General features: G+C 34.6%; 1 protein-coding gene across 5 annotated transcripts in view; it reads right to left on the bottom strand.

Annotated features, from left to right (window-relative positions):
• The window catches only part of PCDH7 (protocadherin 7), a 416,850-nt gene that overhangs the window by 190,309 nt on the left and 205,362 nt on the right, over positions 1-21,179 (bottom strand). For 3 of the 5 annotated variants that reach the window (XM_055326223.1, XM_055326222.1, XM_055326224.1), the window contains exon 3: positions 2,964-3,059. The exons of the other annotated variants lie outside the window; for them this stretch is intronic. In XM_055326223.1, coding sequence (XP_055182198.1) covers positions 2,971-3,059 — 89 coding nt within the window. In that variant the 3' untranslated portion in view covers positions 2,964-2,970. The remainder of the gene's footprint in view (positions 1-2,963; positions 3,060-21,179) is intronic. 5 annotated transcript variants of the gene reach the window in all.

The raw sequence follows: 21,179 nt of genomic DNA, 5'->3' as shown, positions 1-21,179 counted from the left end.
CCCAAGGAGGAAATCCAGGATAAATGGATTCAAGTTACAGGAAGACAGACTTTGACTGAAAATAAGAAAAAGCTGAGAAGTTAAAGATGTCCCAAGATAGAGTGAGCTACCTCTGGATTTTGTGTCACTGGAATTATTAAAGCAGAGATGAGTGATCCTTACAATGGTGTTAAGGGATGCATGCACAATCTAAGGCTAGACTGGTTGACCATAATGTCTCTGAAACGCCCATGACTAATTCAGCAAACACTTATTCTATGTTCTAGGCACTCCACATTAAAAGAAAAAAAAGGAAAAAAAAAAGAAAAAAAGATAGGAACAATATTCACAGAACTAACAGATTGATATTAATTCCATGATTATCTTGTTAGAAAGTATGGTGAGGAAGGATATTTTGACTTGTATTCTAATTTTCCATCAAGCTTTGACTCAACTGTATTCTCTAGGCACAATCTTTTTAGTTCTAAATACTCCAAGCTAAGGCTGAAACCCTTATCTTGCTCCCAAAAGCACTAGAAAAAAGTGCTATAAATATACAGTGTTCCCAAATCAATGTATCTTAACTTGCTCTTTTTCTTTCCAGCACTTTTACTTCAAAGGGTTTTCTAAGGATGAAGGAAATACAAATTCATAAATAAAGGTCTTTTTCTCTTCCTGCATTGATTTTGTTTTCCCTCCTAGTTTGATTTCATATTTTTTTAAAGTTCTCTCAATGTCTGTGGTTTTCAATGATATGTGTTCTTCAATTTTTTATTGCTTTTCAATTTTTTCATTTTTCCAGAATCTTGTGGTTTATTTTTTCTCAAATTTTTTCCTTCATGATTAATCCTCTTAATCTCATCTATATTTTAATCTTTACTTTTTTTTTTCCTTTCCTTTTCTGGTAGACTGATAAGGTGCTTACCTATATGGTATGTATTTCTTTCATTTTCCTATAATGTAAAAAAGAATTTTTCTGGTTACCTTTCCACAAAATCTTAGGATGTGTTGGTTGATTTTTTTTTCTTTCCCATATGAGATACAAGTATATCTACACTTCTTACCTCTAGATTTGGTAACTTTTATAACATTTAAATTAGCTTTTTCCTGCATTTGCAATTGTTTAATACTACTTGGTTTTTAATTATAGGTCCCAAATTTGGAAGAAAATAATGAATTACGTTGCATAATATATTTCTTACAATACATTGTGAGTAATCTGTGAGGCTAACAATGGTCAAGAGGCACATACTAAGGGAAATAAAAACAGAATTGAGGGGAGTATGGATGAGGGGAAGCATCCATATGCAGGTAAAAAAAGCTGACTGTTTTATAAACATTCACTCATTTGTCCAATATTTAGTGAGTAACAAACACTGTGGACACAGAAGAGTTTAGAAAAGATAAGATGAAATCATTGCCCTCTAGTAACTCAAGAGTCAAGCGTGAATTAGAGTCGCAGCTTTGCATGGCAGGAATCAGGAGAAATTACAGAAGGTACATCCCACTTCTGTCAATTCTGAGTCATCCTGACCACATTCGATTTCTCCAAGCCTCATTTTTTTTTCCTATTAGATATGGACAATGATAATAACATCTACCTCTATGTTCCTTTGTGTAGATAAATTAAGGAAATGGAGATTAAACTCATTAACATGATGCCTGACACACATTAAACTCTCAGCCCATGTCTGATATTACTGTTGTGAGTTTCCCAAACAGACCTGGGAAAAAGGCCCTCCAGATGGAGAGACCCAATTATGCGAAGGCCTGTGGACATGAAAGACCAACACCATGTATAGAAATAGGATTATGAAGGACAGCCAATGACTTCAGAGCTTTATCCAAAAAGAGACTATACATTCTTGAATAAAGATTAATGGCTCAGCCTTCAGTGGCGAAGGGTCTCATTGGTAAAAAGTGCTCGTAAATAAAAATGGTTTGTTTTGTTTACTGACACAAACAAGTCTTAATTATGCTACCACTTTAAAGAACATCACAAATAATGGTGCCACAAATGCACACCTAGAGACACCCTTACTATCTTAGAGCGTGTGCCAATAATTTTCCTAGCCCAAAGGTAATGTTCTAGTCACATGTCTCAAAAATCTGAGAGAGTCACAAAGGTGTAACGCAGAACCTGACACATCCCCAAAACAAGCCCCTGCAGGAGCTAGAAGGACCAGTTCTTCTAGTGAAAAAGGAAATCAAGAAAGTGGGTGTTTCCCTGTGATGAATAAGTGTTTATATTTTATAGGTTATGACTCTGCTGGAGTTTGAGCCCTGAGGGACCTAGCTCCTTTCAAACTACAGCAACCTGAACAGAGGTAATCATGAGACTGCTAGAGGAAACCGTTGCCTTCATCTCCCTCAAATGCCACCAACTAGGTTGACAATTTTTTTTTTTCAGAAAGCGATTAGAATACATTTGGCTCTCACATCTGAATGACAGGGCTTTGTGGGGCTTTTAGACTTATTTGATCTGGCTTATATCTCATTTTCTATAAGCAAATGAGTAAGCATTATTCATGTGCATGCAATTTTGCACAATGCCTTCAAAAATCCAAATGTGATAATAATTGAATTCTGAGTTAAAATTCACACAACATTCTCATTTTGTACTTTTTAAAGGTATGTTATCTAACAATTGTTTGTAGAAGGTTGAAAGTAGCATACACATACCAGTTCCTTTTCTTTCCTAGATAATCAGTTGAGGAAACTGTGTAACACCCTTCTCTGAAAACTGTATCATCAATTCTGCTGTAGTCTTTACATTAAAAAAAAAAATTCTAGCTGTGCAGGGAATCCTGAAATGCATAGTATGCCGAAATGGGTAAAGATATATATACGCAAGTTGAATAAATCCTCCACATCAATAGACCCTGTGTAGTGTATAAATGCGTCTTCTGAATGTCAAAGAGTCAGACTCTTAATGAAGAGTGCAGAAGAGGGGCAGCGGTACTGCTTCATGAGAACCACCATACCTGTTGATTAATGGAGAGGCCTTAACAGCACTCTTCTTCCATGCGTCTTGCCATGAGGAAAGGGGAGGAAGGGAAAGGTAGTGATGGCAGCAACACCTGGGGAAGGGAGACGGGGAAAGATGTGAAGGGAAAATCAGCAGCCCCTATACAATGGTGACCATCCATAGATCTGGCCAATAAAACAATTTCCAAAAACCCTGAGTTCAGTTTCTTTCTTGCCTTTTTAAAAAAATCCAGATGCATTTCAAACATAATTTATGCAAATTAGTTATTTCGGAAGTTGTCAATACAAACATTCTTACAAGAATCATCCAAATCTAGGGACACAGGGAGCTGCTACACATAATCAGCTACTATCTTGGGGCACCTGAGTGGCTCAGTGGTTGAGCATCTGCCTTTGGCTCAGGTCATGACCCCTGGGTCCTGGAATCGAGTCCTACATCAGGTTCCCTGCAGGGAGCCTGCTTCTCCCTCTGCCTATGTCTCTGCCTCTCTCTCTGTGCCTCTCATGAATAAATACATTTTTAAAAATCATAAAAATGAACTACTATCTTATTCTCATTGGGATATACAGGTGTAGGTATAGATTTTTTTTAACAATATATTTAAGAAAAAACTATGTAGGATAAACAATACCAAATATATACGTGTTTTGCCCCCCTCCACAACAGGATTATTACCATTTTCTCGTTCTTTCTCTACCTCCTTGCTATATAACTGGCTCACGATACACTTTTCCTTTTTATATTCTCTTAAGGGTATGTAGCTCTGATATCAAAACAACTTTCACTTGGTAAGTTAATAAAAAAGAATTAAATGTAATAGATTTAGAAAGAGATCAAAGTAATCAAACTTGCAAAAAAGCTCATGTTCTAATTATATGTTCCCAGGACATGATTTAATCTAGATTATATGTAAATTCTGAAGAGTGAATATATAGAAATGTATAAAAAGAAACAGAATGAAAATGTTTAATAGTTGATAACAGTATATGATCTGAATCTTAATAATGATCAACTGCTTTAATAATATCAATATATGAGAGGATACCACACCTAAATACCAAACACTGCTACCTGATTTTGCTCTTAGTACATATTTTTGAAGAAATTTTTAGCTTTGTATATTTAGATTTAGATACAAATTACATAGGAAAAATGATGGTTTGCACTACCTAGAGAAGCCTACAAAGCTTATAAAAGTGGAAATAAACTTATAAAATATATGTATATTTTATGAGGAAAAGAAGAGGTATGCCACTGTTTGGGGGATGCTGATAACAGGGGAGACTGCGTGTGTAGGGGCAAGGGTATAAGGGGAATCTCTGTATCTTTCTCTCAACTTTGTGAGCCAAACTCCTTTAAAAATTAAGTCTTAATAAAAAATGGTAAATAAATATTGGAAAATATTTAAAAATAAGTGGGAATTAACTTTTAAAACATCTGACCCCTCATTCAATGTGTTTCTCAGTGTATTATTTATGGACAGTCTGGGACATTCTTGAATTTTTGTTTAAAGACAGGGATTTTTGTGAATACATGTTTGCATTCTGAATGTGATTCTACCCTTTAATCCTGATGTTTAGGAATGTAGCTATCACAACGATCTTTGGGGTTAGAAGCATGATAATCCTTTTGGTCTTGTCTTAATCTTGTTTAGACAAGATGTCTCAAATTTTTCCAATTTCTCAATTCCTCTGGTCCTTGACACACTGCTTACTATTAGCCATCATCTCTGTTTAAAATAACATGACCCACCTAATGCTTAGGCAACAGTATTAGTCAGCCCTTGAGAAATTTAGAAACTAATTGGTTATCATAAGAGATTAGGATCAAAGAATTCTAAAGGCATATGAAGTCTAGGCCTGTTGAAATTTAAAAAAAAAAAGGCAATTCAAAGTAGAAAACTTAATTTTTATCTGATATGATTAAACGTGATATTTTATAACTTTTTATTTTTATTTTGTATTTAATATTTAAAATATTGTTATTACACATAATATTTTACAATTTAAATCCCCCTTTAAAATTAAAACCTACATATTCCAGTAATATCAAAGTAAAAAAAGTAAACCTAAATATTCCTATATTTAAATATTCCTGAGTGAGTATTTTGGGATCAATATTTTGTCTTTGGAAGAATCACATGTGGGAATTTTGCAAGACAGAAGGATAAAGATCTACATGCTCTTAATTTGGGACAAGATTCTTGCATCCAGCATGAAATACAGTATTTTTTTTCTTTTTTGTATATGGCTCCCCAATATCCTAAGGATTTTACATATAGTAAATTCTTACTTTGACCTTAAGAAGGGCAGATTGTTATGATATTTGAATATCATAAATATATTTGAAAATTAGTACTATATTGTGGGAGAAAAAAAATAACCAAGGGTACACTTATGAAAAACTTTAGAAAATAAATACACATACATAAGACACAGAAAAATACTAATAATACAATTCATCAAGATGTAACAAGTAATATAAAATGATTTTATAAATAGCTGAGTTTGTAAATAACTGAAACAAAATAGAATAGTCATCAAAATGATTAAATTAGAATTTTAAAGAGTCATGAATTCATGGAGTGGAGAACAGAGCTTTATGGATTAAGAAATATGAAATTAGGACATATTCTCCTTCAGATATGAATGATAAAGGCCAGGATAATAAAATGGTCCCTGGTACTACAGGGGTATATGGTAGGAATCTGCTTATGGACAATGATGTGAGCTAGATTTTCACCTGGATAAAAAGGGGGGGGGATATAATACATGAAAATGAAAAGTGGATAGATTATCGTTGAACAGCATTGACATTACAGAGTTTGTAATGAATTTGGTATTCCGAAAGGATCGGAATTCTCTGTCATGTAGATGAAAGGGCAATGACATCCTAGAGAAAACTACTGGTCTACCCATTGTAAAGTCAGACTTCTAATTTCTATTTTTGGAAAAATGCATAATCAAGGTAAAGCTGATATGAAGCTACAGATACTAAAGGTTGTGTGATTGAGTAAACACCCAACGTTGAACTGTCACAGAGAAGAATAAGGCTCAAGGCTTGCTTCATTTCCCAAAAGATTACAATCTTTCGGTGGGGAACCAAAGGAGGGGTCACACAGTGTAGTGCTTGGAAGTTAAAAGAGAAGAGATGAGGGGAGCAGTCTTTGACAAGACACATACCAAGCTTCTTCTCAACGACTGAGAAGGATATGGGTACAAGAAGAAAAGAAGCAGTTTGCAGAAAGGGAAGCTGATGCAATCTAATGCAGGATGGTGGCAAAGAGGCCATGGAGGGCTGGCAGGTCTGAAGTGAGTCCAACCAGAATGGATTGTGCGGTGGAAGGAACAGTAGAAGACAGCTGGGTGTGTTGAGGAGACACATCAAACAATATAAAGAGAATGATTAGGCCGTGATACTGCTGTTCTCTACTTATTTAATGTCTTAAGCCTTTCTCAAATCCCAGTGTGCCTGGTACAAGGACATAGGAGAAAAGGCTATTGCCACATTGCATAAACATTCCTGATAATAGTACTGCTTTCGTTATCCTATTTGTAAGGTCCATCTTAGAAGCAAATTTTCTCTAACAATTAGAAGACATATTTTAACTCTGAGTCTGGCTCTAAAGCTTCCCAATGTCTCTCACACTCATACCTAGGGCCTTGCTGAAGATGAGCCATCCAGCCTCTTCCTATGAGGAAGCCTTACTCCAGGCAATGAGATGGGTCTGATTTTCTTTCATCCTCCTTCTTGCTAAGAGTGGCTAAGCAACGATCAAAAGGGGCATTTTAATAGTCACGATATTAGCGTCCATAGTGTGGAAGGGAAAGGCTGGAGTGTAGAGAGGTTAACCTGGCTATGCCAAGTCTTGAGTGACAGGATTAAAATCTGCCCTGGTGGCCATGGAAAGAGGTGGAACCTGGGAACTTTTCCAGAGAAAGGAAGCCTATGTGTTCTTACAGCACTCGTGAAACTGCACCACTGCAAATATGACATCGCCCAATGCACTTTTTAAGTATACAATAAACAACCATATAAGCCCTGAATGAAGTTATTAGTCAAACTTAACTATTGAGACCACAAGGAAGGAAAAACCAGAAAACATGAAGGGGAAAAATGTTACTGTGTAGGTATCACCTGAAGCTTTTTTTTTTTTTTTAAATCAGTAAAAATAATAAGTGATCTAAGATAAAAGAATAGTTGTTAATCCTTTATTCAGCTCTCATTAGTAAGTGCTAATGATGTGTTTCTAGAATCCTGCATTATATTTTGTACGCCTAAGATTTAAAGGCATAGACTGTATAGCTTCGTGGCAATCAAAATCACCTAAGTAAAAATATTTACTATTACTAGCATCTAGCTTTGGTAAAATGATTGTACAATGAAAAAATCAGGAAATAGCATACATTTTTTAAATTTTTTTTATTTTTATTTATTTATGATAGTCACACAGAGAGAGAGAGAGAGAGAGGCAGAGACACAGGCAGAGGGAGAAGCAGGCTCCATGCACCAGGAGCCTGAGGTGGGATTCGATCCCGGGTCTCCAGGATCGGGCCCTGGGCCAAAGGCAGGCGCCAAACCGCTGCGCCACCCAGGGATCTCCCATAAAAAAAAATTTAAGTGAAAACTTTACCTACTAATACTGAAGTACATTTTTTTTCTGAAGTAAATTTTAAATGAGTCTGATATATATGCATTTAAAGTAGGGTATATTCATGCTAGCATATGATGTGTAAGTTTTCTTAACACTGGAGTAAAAATATGAAATATCCTTTTTTAAATTTTTAAATGAAGATGCTCATCCATTTATTCAATATTACACTCTACTTTCTACAGATTAACTATGACAATTAGAGTTTTGCTATATACAGATCTGGAGTTGTGATACACTTTTTGACAATTTTATTAAAATTTCAATATTTAGTTGTATTAAAAACATTTTATAGAGCTTCTAGCAAATCTATAATATTTTGCTTATTTTCAAATTTCTAATGTTTTACAGATCTGCTGTCTCTAAAACTGTATAATAGCTATAATAGTAGGAAACAGTCTGTCCATTAGACAAGGTAATAGCCTCTGAATACCTGGTTAATTGTTGATTAATGCATTGAATAATGTTCACTTACAATTTTAATTTTAATTAATACATGATTTCATTCCATTGATATAATTAATATTCAGTTTACTTTTTACTTAAAATATATTTTAACGTGGATTCTGTTCATTCTCTTCTTGACTTGTAATTGCTTGGTCAATTTATAAAATTATAGAAAGACTAAGTCCTCATGCAAGACATTTATAGCCTCTGCAACTGAAGGTTATTATATCAATTTGATAATTCAATTTTGCTCATCACATATTTCATGAGTGTTCAATCTGTGCCACCCACTGATTTAGTCAGTGGAACTTAAACATTGAGTTTCAGGACATCTTTAAACTCTGAAAAACAGAGGACTCAAAGTGCTTTTTGTCTTTATGCGAAGTATATCATCATTGATTCTCATCATATACAAAATCTAAATTTTGACACTTGAAAATAATTAATTGTAAATATATTGCAAAGCACCCATAAGAAGTTGACATAAATAAAATATTTTTATGAAAAAATATTACATTTTTTAAAACCAAAAAATCCTCCATAAGAATGACACTGCGATATATGTTAATACAGATGTGTGATACACAATTGAGCTAAGGATGAGAGCATCAGCAAGGCCTCACAGAAGAGGTCATAGTTGCAGTCAACTTTAAAGAAAAAAAATGGTCCATAGGAAAGTGATGCAGATGAAAGAGATTAAGACCATTTCAGTGAAAGAAGGGCACGGCTAGACACAGCAGGTTGTAATAGAAAAAACACATGCTTTTGTTTGACAGATTTTCTTCAAACTCTATCTCAGCTACTTGCTGGATGTGTGACTTTGAGCAAATCACCTAATATCTGTGATGAACCAAAATTTGCTCTCCTGTGAACTAATAAAATCTATGTATTAGGAATGTTCTAAGAATTAAAAGATGTATTTTCACGTGTGGCAGTTAAGCAGCACACTAAGTAATATACCATTTTTGTTGTAATTTTTTTATTTATTTATGATAGTCACAGAGAGAGAGAGAGAGAGAGGCAGAGACAGAAGCAGGCTCCATGCACCGGAAGCCCGACATGGGATTCGATCCTGGGTCTCCAGGATCGCGCCCTGGGCCAAAGGCAGGCGCCAAACCACTGCGCCACCCAGGGATCCCTTTTGTTGTATATTTAAGGATAGTGAATTGGTTACCATGCAGAGAATATAGAATACAGTGAGGTGAAGGAGAGAGGATAGAAGTTTTAAACAAGAGTGAAAGGGGCAGCAATGAAGTAGAACCGTTACACAGGTTCAAGGTGGACATAAATGACTTTTTAAAAAACCCAGAAATACAGTGATACAAATATAATTACCTTGAAAACTTCAAAGAGAACCACTTTTCATGCAGACCTTTTCAAACCCATCAAAAATCTTAATTTCTGCCCAGTCTTCCTAGCCTCTCCTGGGGGTGGGGGTGGGAGGACGAGAGAAGGGGGGGAAGTAAAACAAACTGAAATTTTAGAAGAAAAATGCATATTCCAGCATCTTCATAAATATAGAACGAAATATGTAAAGAATAACATAGATGATAGAAAATTTACTTAAAACAGAAATTTAATCAGAAATTTTATCTATGGCTTATAGAGGTGTCCTTGACCTGAATTTTATAGTTGTCTTTGAAATCAGATTTCAATTATATTTTAGTAATAAATGAATGAATATATAAATAAAAATATAGTTAATCCCATGTGAGAAATTATTAAGAATTTGAACTAGCAATTGTGATGTTCTCAACTTTCAGATGATAATTAGCAGATTCATAAAGTCCACTAATTAATGTCAATTTATCTAGAAAACACTTTTATTGAGTGTGGTATGTAAAGAATATTACAATTTTTCCCTATGTTAGGTATATACTATCCAGATGCTATCTTTGATGTTCAAGATGGCTACAAAAGAACAATTTCTCAACTACAAAATACAGATTTCTGTTAATACACCTTAGTTCTATCAACTAGGACAGAAAGGAGAAAAAATATACTTGGAGAAGTATGGTTTTGAAATAAAGAATATACTCTTCACAAGACCCAGGTTTAGGTCTTTTTTTTTTGTTTTTTAAGATTTTATTTATTTATTCATGAGAGGCACAGAGAGAGAGAGAAAGAGAGAGAGAGAGAGAGAGGCAGAGACACAGGCAGAGGGAGAAGCAGGCTCCATGCAGGGAGCCCGATGCGGGACTTGATCCCAGGACTCCAGGATCAGACCCCGGGGCAGAAGGCGATGCTAAACCGCTGAGCCACCGGGCTGCCCAAGGCCCAGGTTTAGAACTTTATGAAAAATAATAAATATCCTATCTCATGTATAAATACTACCTGTAGTACACACCAATGATCAGTAAGAATAATATGAATTTTAGGTGAGGAGGTTTGTAATACTTTACAAAGACTTTATAATTATCCTGTCGCTTTTTAGATATGGTATGCTTTATACTACTCATTTTGGTTGATTTCTTCAGCACCACAGTTCAGTACACACCTTTATCAGAAGAACAAGCAAAGAAAAAGCATAAAATCCAAGGTAATAATGGAAATCACGGGTAGACCTTGGCCCAGAAAATATTAATATATTCTTTAATTAATTTGGTGAATATTTACTGAACATCTACTCTTTTCCAGGCACTGCACTAGTAGCTGGAGATACAATAAACATGAAAACATGGTCTTTGTCCTCCTGTAGCATAAAGTCTAGATGGTAAGATATTTACTAAAAGAATCAGGAAAGAAAGAAAAAAAAGAAAGAAAGAAGAAAGAAAGAAAGAAAGAAAGAAAGAAAGAAAGAAAGAAAGAAAGGAAAGACCTCTATTCTACTCAATGCATATATAAATAATTCTAGAGCTTATTTTCAAGAGAATTTTGTAGCAAAAATCACATATCATAAAAATTAAACAATGTTCCTTATAACCTCTCAAATCCTAACTTTGTAAATATAATAAAGCTCTGTATCCAAATTGGCAGGTACCTAACTCCACCTAGCTCTCATCATCTAAGACCTATAAATGAGCGTCCTAATAGCTGAAATTAAATAATAGATGATAATTTTTTACCCTCATTTCCTGGTATCACGTTTGTGTGCCTGTATATAAGGGGTTGATATTACCAACTTTCAGTGATAACTAGAGTATAAAAATCTCCCTACTTAACCATCCTTCCCTACAGCATGATTTGCTAATAATTTACTCCTTGAATTTTTTTTCTTTACAACTCATTTTTGCTATTTCTCCCCTTTTAGTACCAACTGCCATATTGTAACCTGGCCAAGTCAAGCAATAGTTGTCAATTCTGAGTGAATTTGGCCACATAAATGTAATAATCTACTAACAATCAGGAAATACGGGATGCCTAAGTGGCTTAGTGGTTGAGCATCTGCCTTTGGCTCAGGTCATGATCCCAGGGTCCCAGGATCAAGTCCCACATCAGCCTCCCTGCATGGAGCCTGCTTCTCCCTCTACCTGTGTCTCTGCCTCATTCTCTGTGTGTTGCTCATGAATAAATAATTAAATCTTAAAAAAAAATCAGGGAACATTTTCTGCCAAAAACCTTTCAGTCTTGAATAAAATTACCAGAAACTATGCAAAGCCATTTTGAGTTTACTAATATAAACATGAAAAAAAGGATGATTTCCTTTGGAAAGTTGAAATAACTCCACTCTGTAGTGTTATTTATAATTTTGAACCTCAAGGAATGATGATTCATAGATATGTAGAATGGAAGGAAAATAAAACAGTCTGTTCACCCTATCCTTTATTCGAAATACTTGCATACGGTTCCTAATGTATTTTAATTTATTTTTAAAACACAAGTTGTTCTTTGACTATGAAACATCTCAGATGCTTGCAAAAGCCTTCTTTCTTTTTTTGTGGTATTTTCTTTTCAACACATTCATATACAATCAAAGAGAATTCAGTTAATACATAAGAACACCCTTTTTTTTAATACTGTCTTTTAAATGACAGGATGTAAAATGTCAACTATGGATAATGCTATTCCCTCAAAGCATATATCTTGTTCCATTATATATGGGTGAATTCATAATGTTTTAGTTCAAACCTATAAAATATGGTATACTCTTGAGAAATCTGACAGATGATAAAACTGCATGAGCAGTACATGTGCACATGTTTTCATACTTCTGCAAATTTATGGATTTCTTTTTATTTCAATCAGCTCTCTGAATTGGTTGACTAGTATCAAATTCAATAAACAGCATATGGGCCTGCTAATATATGTGAAGAACCTGTTCTTTCTTCCTCACCTCCAACATATATGCTCTTTTATATGTCAGTTAAGTAATACATTTCCTGGATGGGAGGGGGACTTGAAAATAAACCATATACCACGTGGATTTTATTGTAAAAAGCACAGCTATGTTTATTTTAAGCATATTGCATAAAAAGAAACAAAATATTTATTGTGGTGTACTGTATTTGTATATAATGCACAAATATGCTTTTGTATTTTGCTGTTGTATATTTTTTCTGTTTATAAAAATACAATTTTATAAAATCTTATGTTGTGTGGCTAAATCTTTTTGGGTCTTTCAAATACTCCATTAATATATCAATTAATGGGGGTTCATTTTAAGAATCATGAAGTCACTTCTTTGAAAGTTAAAATTTTACTGGCCAAATACACTAAACTTCTCAACAGAGTTTCACTCAAAATCAATTCAGAAAATGTGATGATAAAAACTTTTTAAAAGTTTAAGACAAAACAAAATATAGTCTTAGAAATGTGGACTAAAACTTTTAAAGTAATTCCTAGGAGATGAAGAAAGAAGTTAAAGATATTTCGCTGTGACAAATGTACTTCCAGAGCACTGGTTATAGCCCTGAGTCCCTCTTGGCCTACAGGCCAATATTCTTCATTCTGGGGTAATCATTGGTCTCAAATTCTAGGCTTGTGCTCATCAACCTTCGTCCATTTTTCCTCTCACATAAATCCAATTAACTTCCTACTCTTGGGTGACCCTTCTACTCCTTGCCAATAAAAGAAACAGGTAAGGGAATACAGTACATCAAAAGAGAGGAACATATGAATGTTACATTCTGTGGGAAAGCAAGTATTTCCAAAATAAATGCATATTCTAAATTTTCCTACATCAAATTTAGATTTGCAAAGTCAGGCCGTGCATGATTAGAAATGCTGAAGGCATACCTCTATAGTGGTTCATGCTTTTGAGATTTCAAATTACAACACCATCCCATTTTTACAAGGCATTACTAGAATATTCTCCGATGTGTATATTAGATTTCTTTATAGAGACAGTCATGTTCCTACAAGCCATAAATTTAATAAATCACCAGATATATAACTTTCATTCTCACATTTACATTACCAAGTATTTTATGGAGCAATTTTCTTAGTCATAGCAGTGAGACTGTTCAATAATATAAATAAATAAATAAATATGATTTCAACATAAAACCCTTAACTCCTAAAGAAAATAACTATGCTGGAGTCTCACAAGAATACAATTCACTACTAAAGAGAACTCCATTATCAGTAGGATCTATCTTGGATTGCCTCCATGAAGGTTTATTACGAGTAGTATCAGAAGGACGTTATTTTAACAAGCACTGCAGAAGCCAAGGACAGTTAGGGCTGGCTTCTACTGCAGAGAGAAAGAGCATGAAAAGCCTAATATGCCATCATGCTGAAATTGTTATTATAAATAACTGGTACATTTACATCATATTTCCATACATTTTCAACAGAAACTTGAAATACAAATTCCGTCAGCTCCAGTTAGTCTCAGGCACAGTTTCTTGTTGAGACCTGTTGCTCAGTATTAGCGGTGCCAGGCCTACATGCTCTTTTAGGCTTATAAAGAAAACCGGGCCTTTAGGTATAAAGGATAGTCTGAAATGATGAAATATTTGAGCAATCCAGTGAAAAAACCTTGAAGCAACATTTGGGAATACCCTAAATTAGCATACAGCTATTTTAATTTAACCAGCGCAATCCATAAATTCCTATTGTGAAAACATAGATATATACCTTATTCTTGAGAGGAGAAAAGCAGTAGAAGGCATTAGAAAACCATAGCCATAAGTTAACCTTACAGTCTTTTTGTTGGTTATTTTATCTATTTATTTATGAGAGGCAGAGAGAGAGAGAGAGAGAGAGAGAGAGAGAGAGAGAGAGAATGAGAGAGGCAGAGACACAGGCAGAGGGAGAAGCAGGCCCCATGCAGGAAGTCCAATGCGGAACTCGATCCCAGGACTCTAGGCTCACGCCCTGGGATGAGGGCAGGCACTAAACCGCTGAGCCACCCAGGGATCCCCTTTTTGTTGGCATATTATTTAAAGAATTATATTGAATTCCAGGTTGGCATGTTAAGCAGTGAGAGAAAATGATCCAAACTGTAAAAAAAATAAGTACTACACGCTTTCTGTTTGCAATTTAATAAAATTTACTTTAATAGAGAAAATATTACTCATTTTAAAATACAAAATCTCAATATGTTAAGAGTTTACAACTAGTGAAAGCATTAACTTTAAAAGAACATTTCTAAAATAACATCTTCCTGAAGGCATAATTTATTATTTAAATTATCTCCAATATACTCTTTAGCCTTCTCAGCCCCGCATATCAAGGATAATCCGTGCATATGCATGAGTGTGTACGTGTGTCTGTGTATGTGTTTCCCAAGCGAGGAATGCTGAGATTTCCTAAAGTCTGCTTATAAATTTCACAATGAGCATCTAAAATATACAGTAACTGGGAAGTCAAATTCTCCACATGTGGAGCCATTAAGTAAAATATTTGTTCTCAAAATTGTTTAGGAAGGCACATGAGGTAGAAGGTAGTTCATGAAACTCAATCAATAAGGAGACTAGCTAAATGAAGTGCAAAAAATATTATAATGGATCCTTTTGCTCTTTGAAATCAATGATAGTAACCTGCATTTAGAAAGAATGTGTGTCTGAGCAGTAACACGCAGCAATATTTCTTGAGCTGCTCAAATGAAAAAAGCTCAGAGGCAGGCATCTCTCCATGTAGCTATATTACATTTCTGTTCTTTTTTTCCCCTATCGAGGCAAGAGAACTGCCTTAACCACTTCAGAAATGTCATGGCTTCTTCCCATAGAAGGAAATGAAGGCCATGGTACTGATGCTAAAACATATATGATCATTAAAATGAGCAGCAGGGGCAGCTGGGGGCTCTCAGTTCCTTAATGACTAGGTCAATTATTAGGGAACTACATATGCCATGACTTCTCAGTGAAAATAGATAATTTTACTTTATCCCACATTGAAATAGGCACCATCTTTTATGCCTAGATATTCCTAAATTCATGAAGTGACTCCATATGTCAAATTAAGAATTTATAGTCTATTTTAGTATAAAAAACAAATTACAATATTATAAATGCTAGCACCAATGGAGTCCTTAACCTACCTTTGTAAACCATCTCTTCTCGCTACTATTGAAAGATTTAACAGGGTATAATACTTGAGTAAGAGGAACTTGGAAATTCTTTCTTGCAGATGATATATATGCCCTTTAACTTGTTATGCCAGTGATTTCAAAATTCTCTTCCAATTTATCTTAATTTGTTACTGTACCTAAGAAACCTTCTTATTCTTAAACAAGTTTAATCAAGTTCAATAATTTAGAGCAACAGATAAGCATATTTAAGATAAATACTCCCTATGGAGGCCAGGGGCTTGTGTTGCAGTTAAAAATATGTGTGCCCAGGTCTTGAAAGAGCTAGGATACTTTCTAATTTGATTATATAATGTACAAATCATATTGAACACAAACTAATAGTTCGGAAGGTAGCAATATGGGTATGAAAGTATTTTTTCCTATATTTATTCTGCAAAGAGGATATTTTAAAAAAACTCTGAGAGTTTATGCATTTAGTGCAAGATTTTAGCTTATTTTGAAATTTCCAACATTACTAAGACAATAATAAAAAAAGTATTAAACTGTTTAAACATCTTTTTAGTGCTTACTTTATTGAATGGTTTGCATAATTAAAAAGTTAATTGCTTGGGACGCCTGGGTGGCTCAGTGGTTGAGCGTCTGACTTTGGCTCAGGGTGTGATCCCGGGGTCCTGGGATCAAGTCCCACATCGGGCTCTTGGGATCAAGTCCCATATCGGGCTCCCTGCATAAAGCCTGGTTCTCCCTTTGCCTGTGTCTCTGTCTCTCTCTATCTGTGTCTCTCATGAATAAATAAATAAAATCTTAAAAAAAAGTTAATTTGCTTGTTTCTACAATCTTTGGAAGTCATGAGATCAACTCGTGTGTGTGTGCACAGTCATGTGTATGTGTGTGTGTGTGTGTGTAGAACAAACTACCAATGAGATACAAGCATAAGGAACAGAACTATCAAGTTTAACCAGTGAATAGAGCACCTTGCATTAATCCTTACCCTATTTTGAATACTGTATTTCTTTAAGCAGCTCATGTTATTGAGTCTATCATTCTGTTATTCTGAAGAGAAAAAAAATAATAATCTATTAGCCTTTTTCCTGACTTTTATGATATAAAAACTTGACTATGTCACTATTTCACAGGTCTCAATATCTATGTCAAACCATGATTTAGAGTGGGTTTTAATGATGAAATATGATGTTGCTTTGCCAAAATTACAAAAGAAATGCATTGTGTTTTATAAGTCACACAAATAAAAAGAGAGATTCTCTTAATGTCCCTGAAAAATGGGTAAGGAATGGCTTTCTGCCTGCCTTAGATAATAACACAAGATCAATGATTTGCTCAACACTACATGATAAATTAATGCTTCTATTAAATACAAAACTAATTTTCTACTTAAAGGTGTTTTTGAAATAGAAATAGTTATCATAGCTGCAACAGGTCTCAGGAACTTTGAATGCCATCATGCAAAGATAGCCCTGTGGAGCTAAGAGCAAAAAGCAAGAATGATAAATAATAAAAGCTCCTATGTATTGAACATCTAGTGTTATCAGTTATTAACCATAATTTTACATACCTTCTTCCCAGTCTCATCATCTATAAAATACAGATAATATTACCTTCCTCAGTGATTCTACAAAGCAAATATGTAGAATCCTCAGGTTAGCACTAATGTACCATAAAAGTATTAGTTTATTATTTCAATTTTCCTTACCCTTTTTATCATATTTTCGATACTTAATAAGGATATTGTTTCATCATTCCAATACGCCTTAATGTAGGTGTAACACCCACTTTATGGTAGATTGTTCTTTTCTGGTGTTTCTCACTTTGTGTGTTTATGTGCAAGACGGACTGAATAAGTCTGTAATTCAATTGTCTCTGACATTAGAGATACTTCATGATGACTTCCCTTTAAAATCCTTTCAGTCCTTTATGCCTGAATTGTATTGTAATCGGGGTGTTTTGTACTATACTCTGAAAATGATCTCAAATACTCCATTAAAGTTGATTTCTACATTTATAAATATATTTGGCTTAATTAGCAGCTTAAGTGAAGAAGTGAATAAGTGCTATGAATCGGTGCCTAATTAGCAGAATCTATCCATACTCTGATTGGCGATCATCTTTACAAGGCTTTTCTTCCTGCCATGAATATTTGAGAGTCGTCTGTAATCTCAGAGTTTTGAGAACTGTTCTGCTGCTGGGCACTGAATGATCTTTAATAATTATTTGATGAATATCTCTGTGAGTTACTGGTTTCTGTCATTTACTACCCTTTCACAATAAATCCAGGAAAATATATGCAGGCCTCTTAAAGACAGAAGCCATTTAGCTGCAGAAAATAAATTTGAAACTGTTCCTAAGTTTCCTTTGTCTATGGTTTTCACAGAACCATATTATAAATATTGTCATTTATTCACAGTACATAGAGAACCGTGTGCTCTTAACCTTAAAAACTGATACGGATTTCAAAAAGGGCCAGGAAACAACTTACCTTTGGGGCAAAATATGTGAACATTTTTGTAGGAAGAAAACAATTATGTACTTAGGAAATATTATGAAGATTGCAAGTTTGACATGGAAAAGGAAAAGCTGTAGAACCAGAAAAAAACTATAGAGTATACATAAACAAGTGAATATAGTAAATCGGTAACTTGATATAACTTTATTAAATTCTAACTACCTAAAAATAAATGTTCATGCATAACTGTACAACGACTCTTTAGGAAAGACAGGAGAGTAATTATTATAATTCTTGTTCCCATTTTATCAGTGAGTGAGATATATGTGTATTGATCCAGTTTTCCTCCCTGAAAATGTGGTGGAGCTTGAACAAAGACTCAAATTTCTGGCATCTATCTCTGCAAATATATACATATATATATTATATACACATATATAAAAATTATATATAATATTGGCATATGTATTATTTATGATTATTATGCATTACATATTATAACATAGAAGAATTAAGTTAGATTTAGCAAGGACGTTTTAAAATTGAGAAGTGATAAGACAGACTTTTCTAAAAGCTATCCCAAAAGGAATACAAAAAGTTGGTAGTCTGAAATGACTCAAATATAATGACTTTCGGTAGAGAAAATGAATCACTTGACCCTCGAAGTGTCATGGATGAGGTACTACAATGGAGAAAATGTGCATGGGATAGTGAAGTTGAGAAAGGGAAAAGAAGTAAAGTTATTAGAATGCATAAAATAATAATAATAAAAAAGAAACCTCAGAGTCAATCTGTGGGACAGTCCTTTAATCCTCCTTCAGGAATGAAATGTCAGAGAAACTCAGAACTTTTCATTTGGGTAAAGAAGAGTAATGTATTTTTCCTAATATTCTCAAAAACATAAAAGAAAAAAGCAAAGGCTAAGTAATCAAGTCAAAAGTCCTGTACTTTGTGCTCTGAAATAAAATGTAGTTACCTAAGAAAAACACACATGGGGACCTCTAAACCCATGGACAATTGATAGAACTAATTTAATAGCTACTTGATCCTGGGGACATAGGTAATACTCAGACATGGGCTACAAAAGAAAAGCATGTGGGTTCGATTTCACAAAAGAGGATAAAAACAGTCTGGGGCTGAAATAGGCAGGAATTAGATTTTAGATCTTCATTATTCCGGGAGAAAGAGACGAACCAATGTTGTCCAGGAGACTAGAAGTGCCTCTCAAAATTGAATTCTCAAAGAACTAGTGAAGGCTGAACACAATTGATCACACCGAATAAAAGGGAGGAAGCTTAAGGCGAAGAGCTCTGATAAAATATGGTTCTGTGTGAACATGTTGCTCCCAATCACCTATTTAAAGATGATGTATGGTTAACATTGCTCTGACCAAAGTAAAGGGAAAAAATAAGGATTGGTCCCTAAAACTCAATTTCTGCCAAGTAGCTGTATAATTGAAGATTGAATTTATTGTAGGTGAGAATCATCTGAGAAACTATGAGTATAGAAATAACAATGTTAAATGTTAAAAATTACGTATCAGTCTGGGAAATGTTTTTGTTACACATTTTTCAGTGTCAAGTATCAGGCATGCAAGAGTAACAGCAAGTAACAGTCTAGGTAAACAACAGACTTGACTAATTGATTGAACATTTAGTAATGCAAAGACATCTTATAGAATGGACCAGAAGCCAGGAGGGGAATGGAGTCTAGCTATATAAACATGCTTAAAGTTGATATTGGAAAAATAAGTTACATATTCTAAGAAAAGATATGCAAAATCCTTAAGAGATGACCTTAAAGAGAAGAGAAAACAAGCAACAAAAACAACAAACACAAGTTAGGGGTACAGGATCTTAATTGGTGCCCAGTCTTAAAAGATGTCCTGAATCTAGGGAGCCAAAACAATCTCTTTTTTTTTAGGACATGATCCATCATTCAATGGTGGATGTGTTTCAGCAGACTTCATCTGGCCTCAGTGGGTCAGGATGAAGTCCCTCTTCTACCCTCACCAGGCAATTTTTTAAGAAGTATGCTATTTGCCTTGGGTCTCTTTAGGGAGAAGAAGCAGGAATTTTCCTTTTTTTTTTTTTTTTGAATGGGATACTCTCCTGCTCAAAATTTAAGAAACTAATGCTCAAGTTTGAAATGGGTATCCTGCAATATTATTGAGAACTGATCTTGTCTCTGTACAATCATGTGCACTGATAAATTTTTGATTTTTTTTGAGGGAAAAAAAAAGTTCCAGGTACCACCTAGAGTCTACCTGGTAACCAGACAGGTAGCCTTCTCTTGGCACACTCTACATTTCCATATACTCTATGCAAAGCTTCAGGACAATGGAGAGTGCACATGCCAGCCAAAAAAAAAAAAAAAAAAGATATTTCTAGAGATATCTTGTAAACCAAATAAATATATGTGTGATTAAAGGAGCTGCATTTTTATTTGGAAATTATTATGCAGCAACTGGTTAGATTATCTTGGGTTGGAAGACAAGTTTTATTAATAAAGTCTTATTTATAATTCCTACAAAGCAACAATGAACACAGAGAAAGGAGAATAAATTTGGCATTGACCTCTGACCTTCCTTAGATAAAAACAATGTCAAAAGTGACATCTGCCTGGCAAATCATTATTAGTAAGTCTTCACACATAATATATTTGGAGACATTTCTTCCCTTGCATGGTGTACTAGCTGTGGTCAACATCTTTGACATTGAATTTCTGTGGTATTTTTCACATACAAAATAAACTGGATTTAGACAGTCCTTGTACTATGTTGCTTGAATTTATGTGTCAAGCAAATTCTATTTTCATTATTTTCTGTTTTGAAGCATATTTATTTACACAGTAGTACCAACAATTGATAGCACTCTTACAGTGTCAGGAGTCCTGTAATTACAAAATAAAAAATTTTGATGACCAGGAAAATGTGATCAATTACCAGATCTCAACAAAAGTGACACTAGTCAGATACTTTAAATTTCAAGCCAGTGAGATGGACAAATGATGGCCTTGTACAAAGTAAAATGTAAAAGTCTTATTACAGGTCAAAGCTCATTTAAAAGAGTAATTAGGGACGCCTGGGTGGCTCAGCGGTTGAGCGCCTGCCTTCAACCCAGGGCGTGATCCTGGAGAACTGGGATCGAGTCCCACGTCGGGCTCCCTGCATGGAGCCTGCTTCTCCCTCTGCCTGTGCCTCTACCTCTCTGTGTGTGTGTCTCTCATGAATAAGTAA

This window comes from Nyctereutes procyonoides, unplaced genomic scaffold, assembly GCF_905146905.1.
Source record: "Nyctereutes procyonoides isolate TBG_1078 unplaced genomic scaffold, NYPRO_anot_genome, whole genome shotgun sequence".
Taxonomy (NCBI): domain Eukaryota; kingdom Metazoa; phylum Chordata; class Mammalia; order Carnivora; family Canidae; genus Nyctereutes; species Nyctereutes procyonoides.
This window is presented reverse-complemented; position numbering and strand designations above follow the sequence as displayed.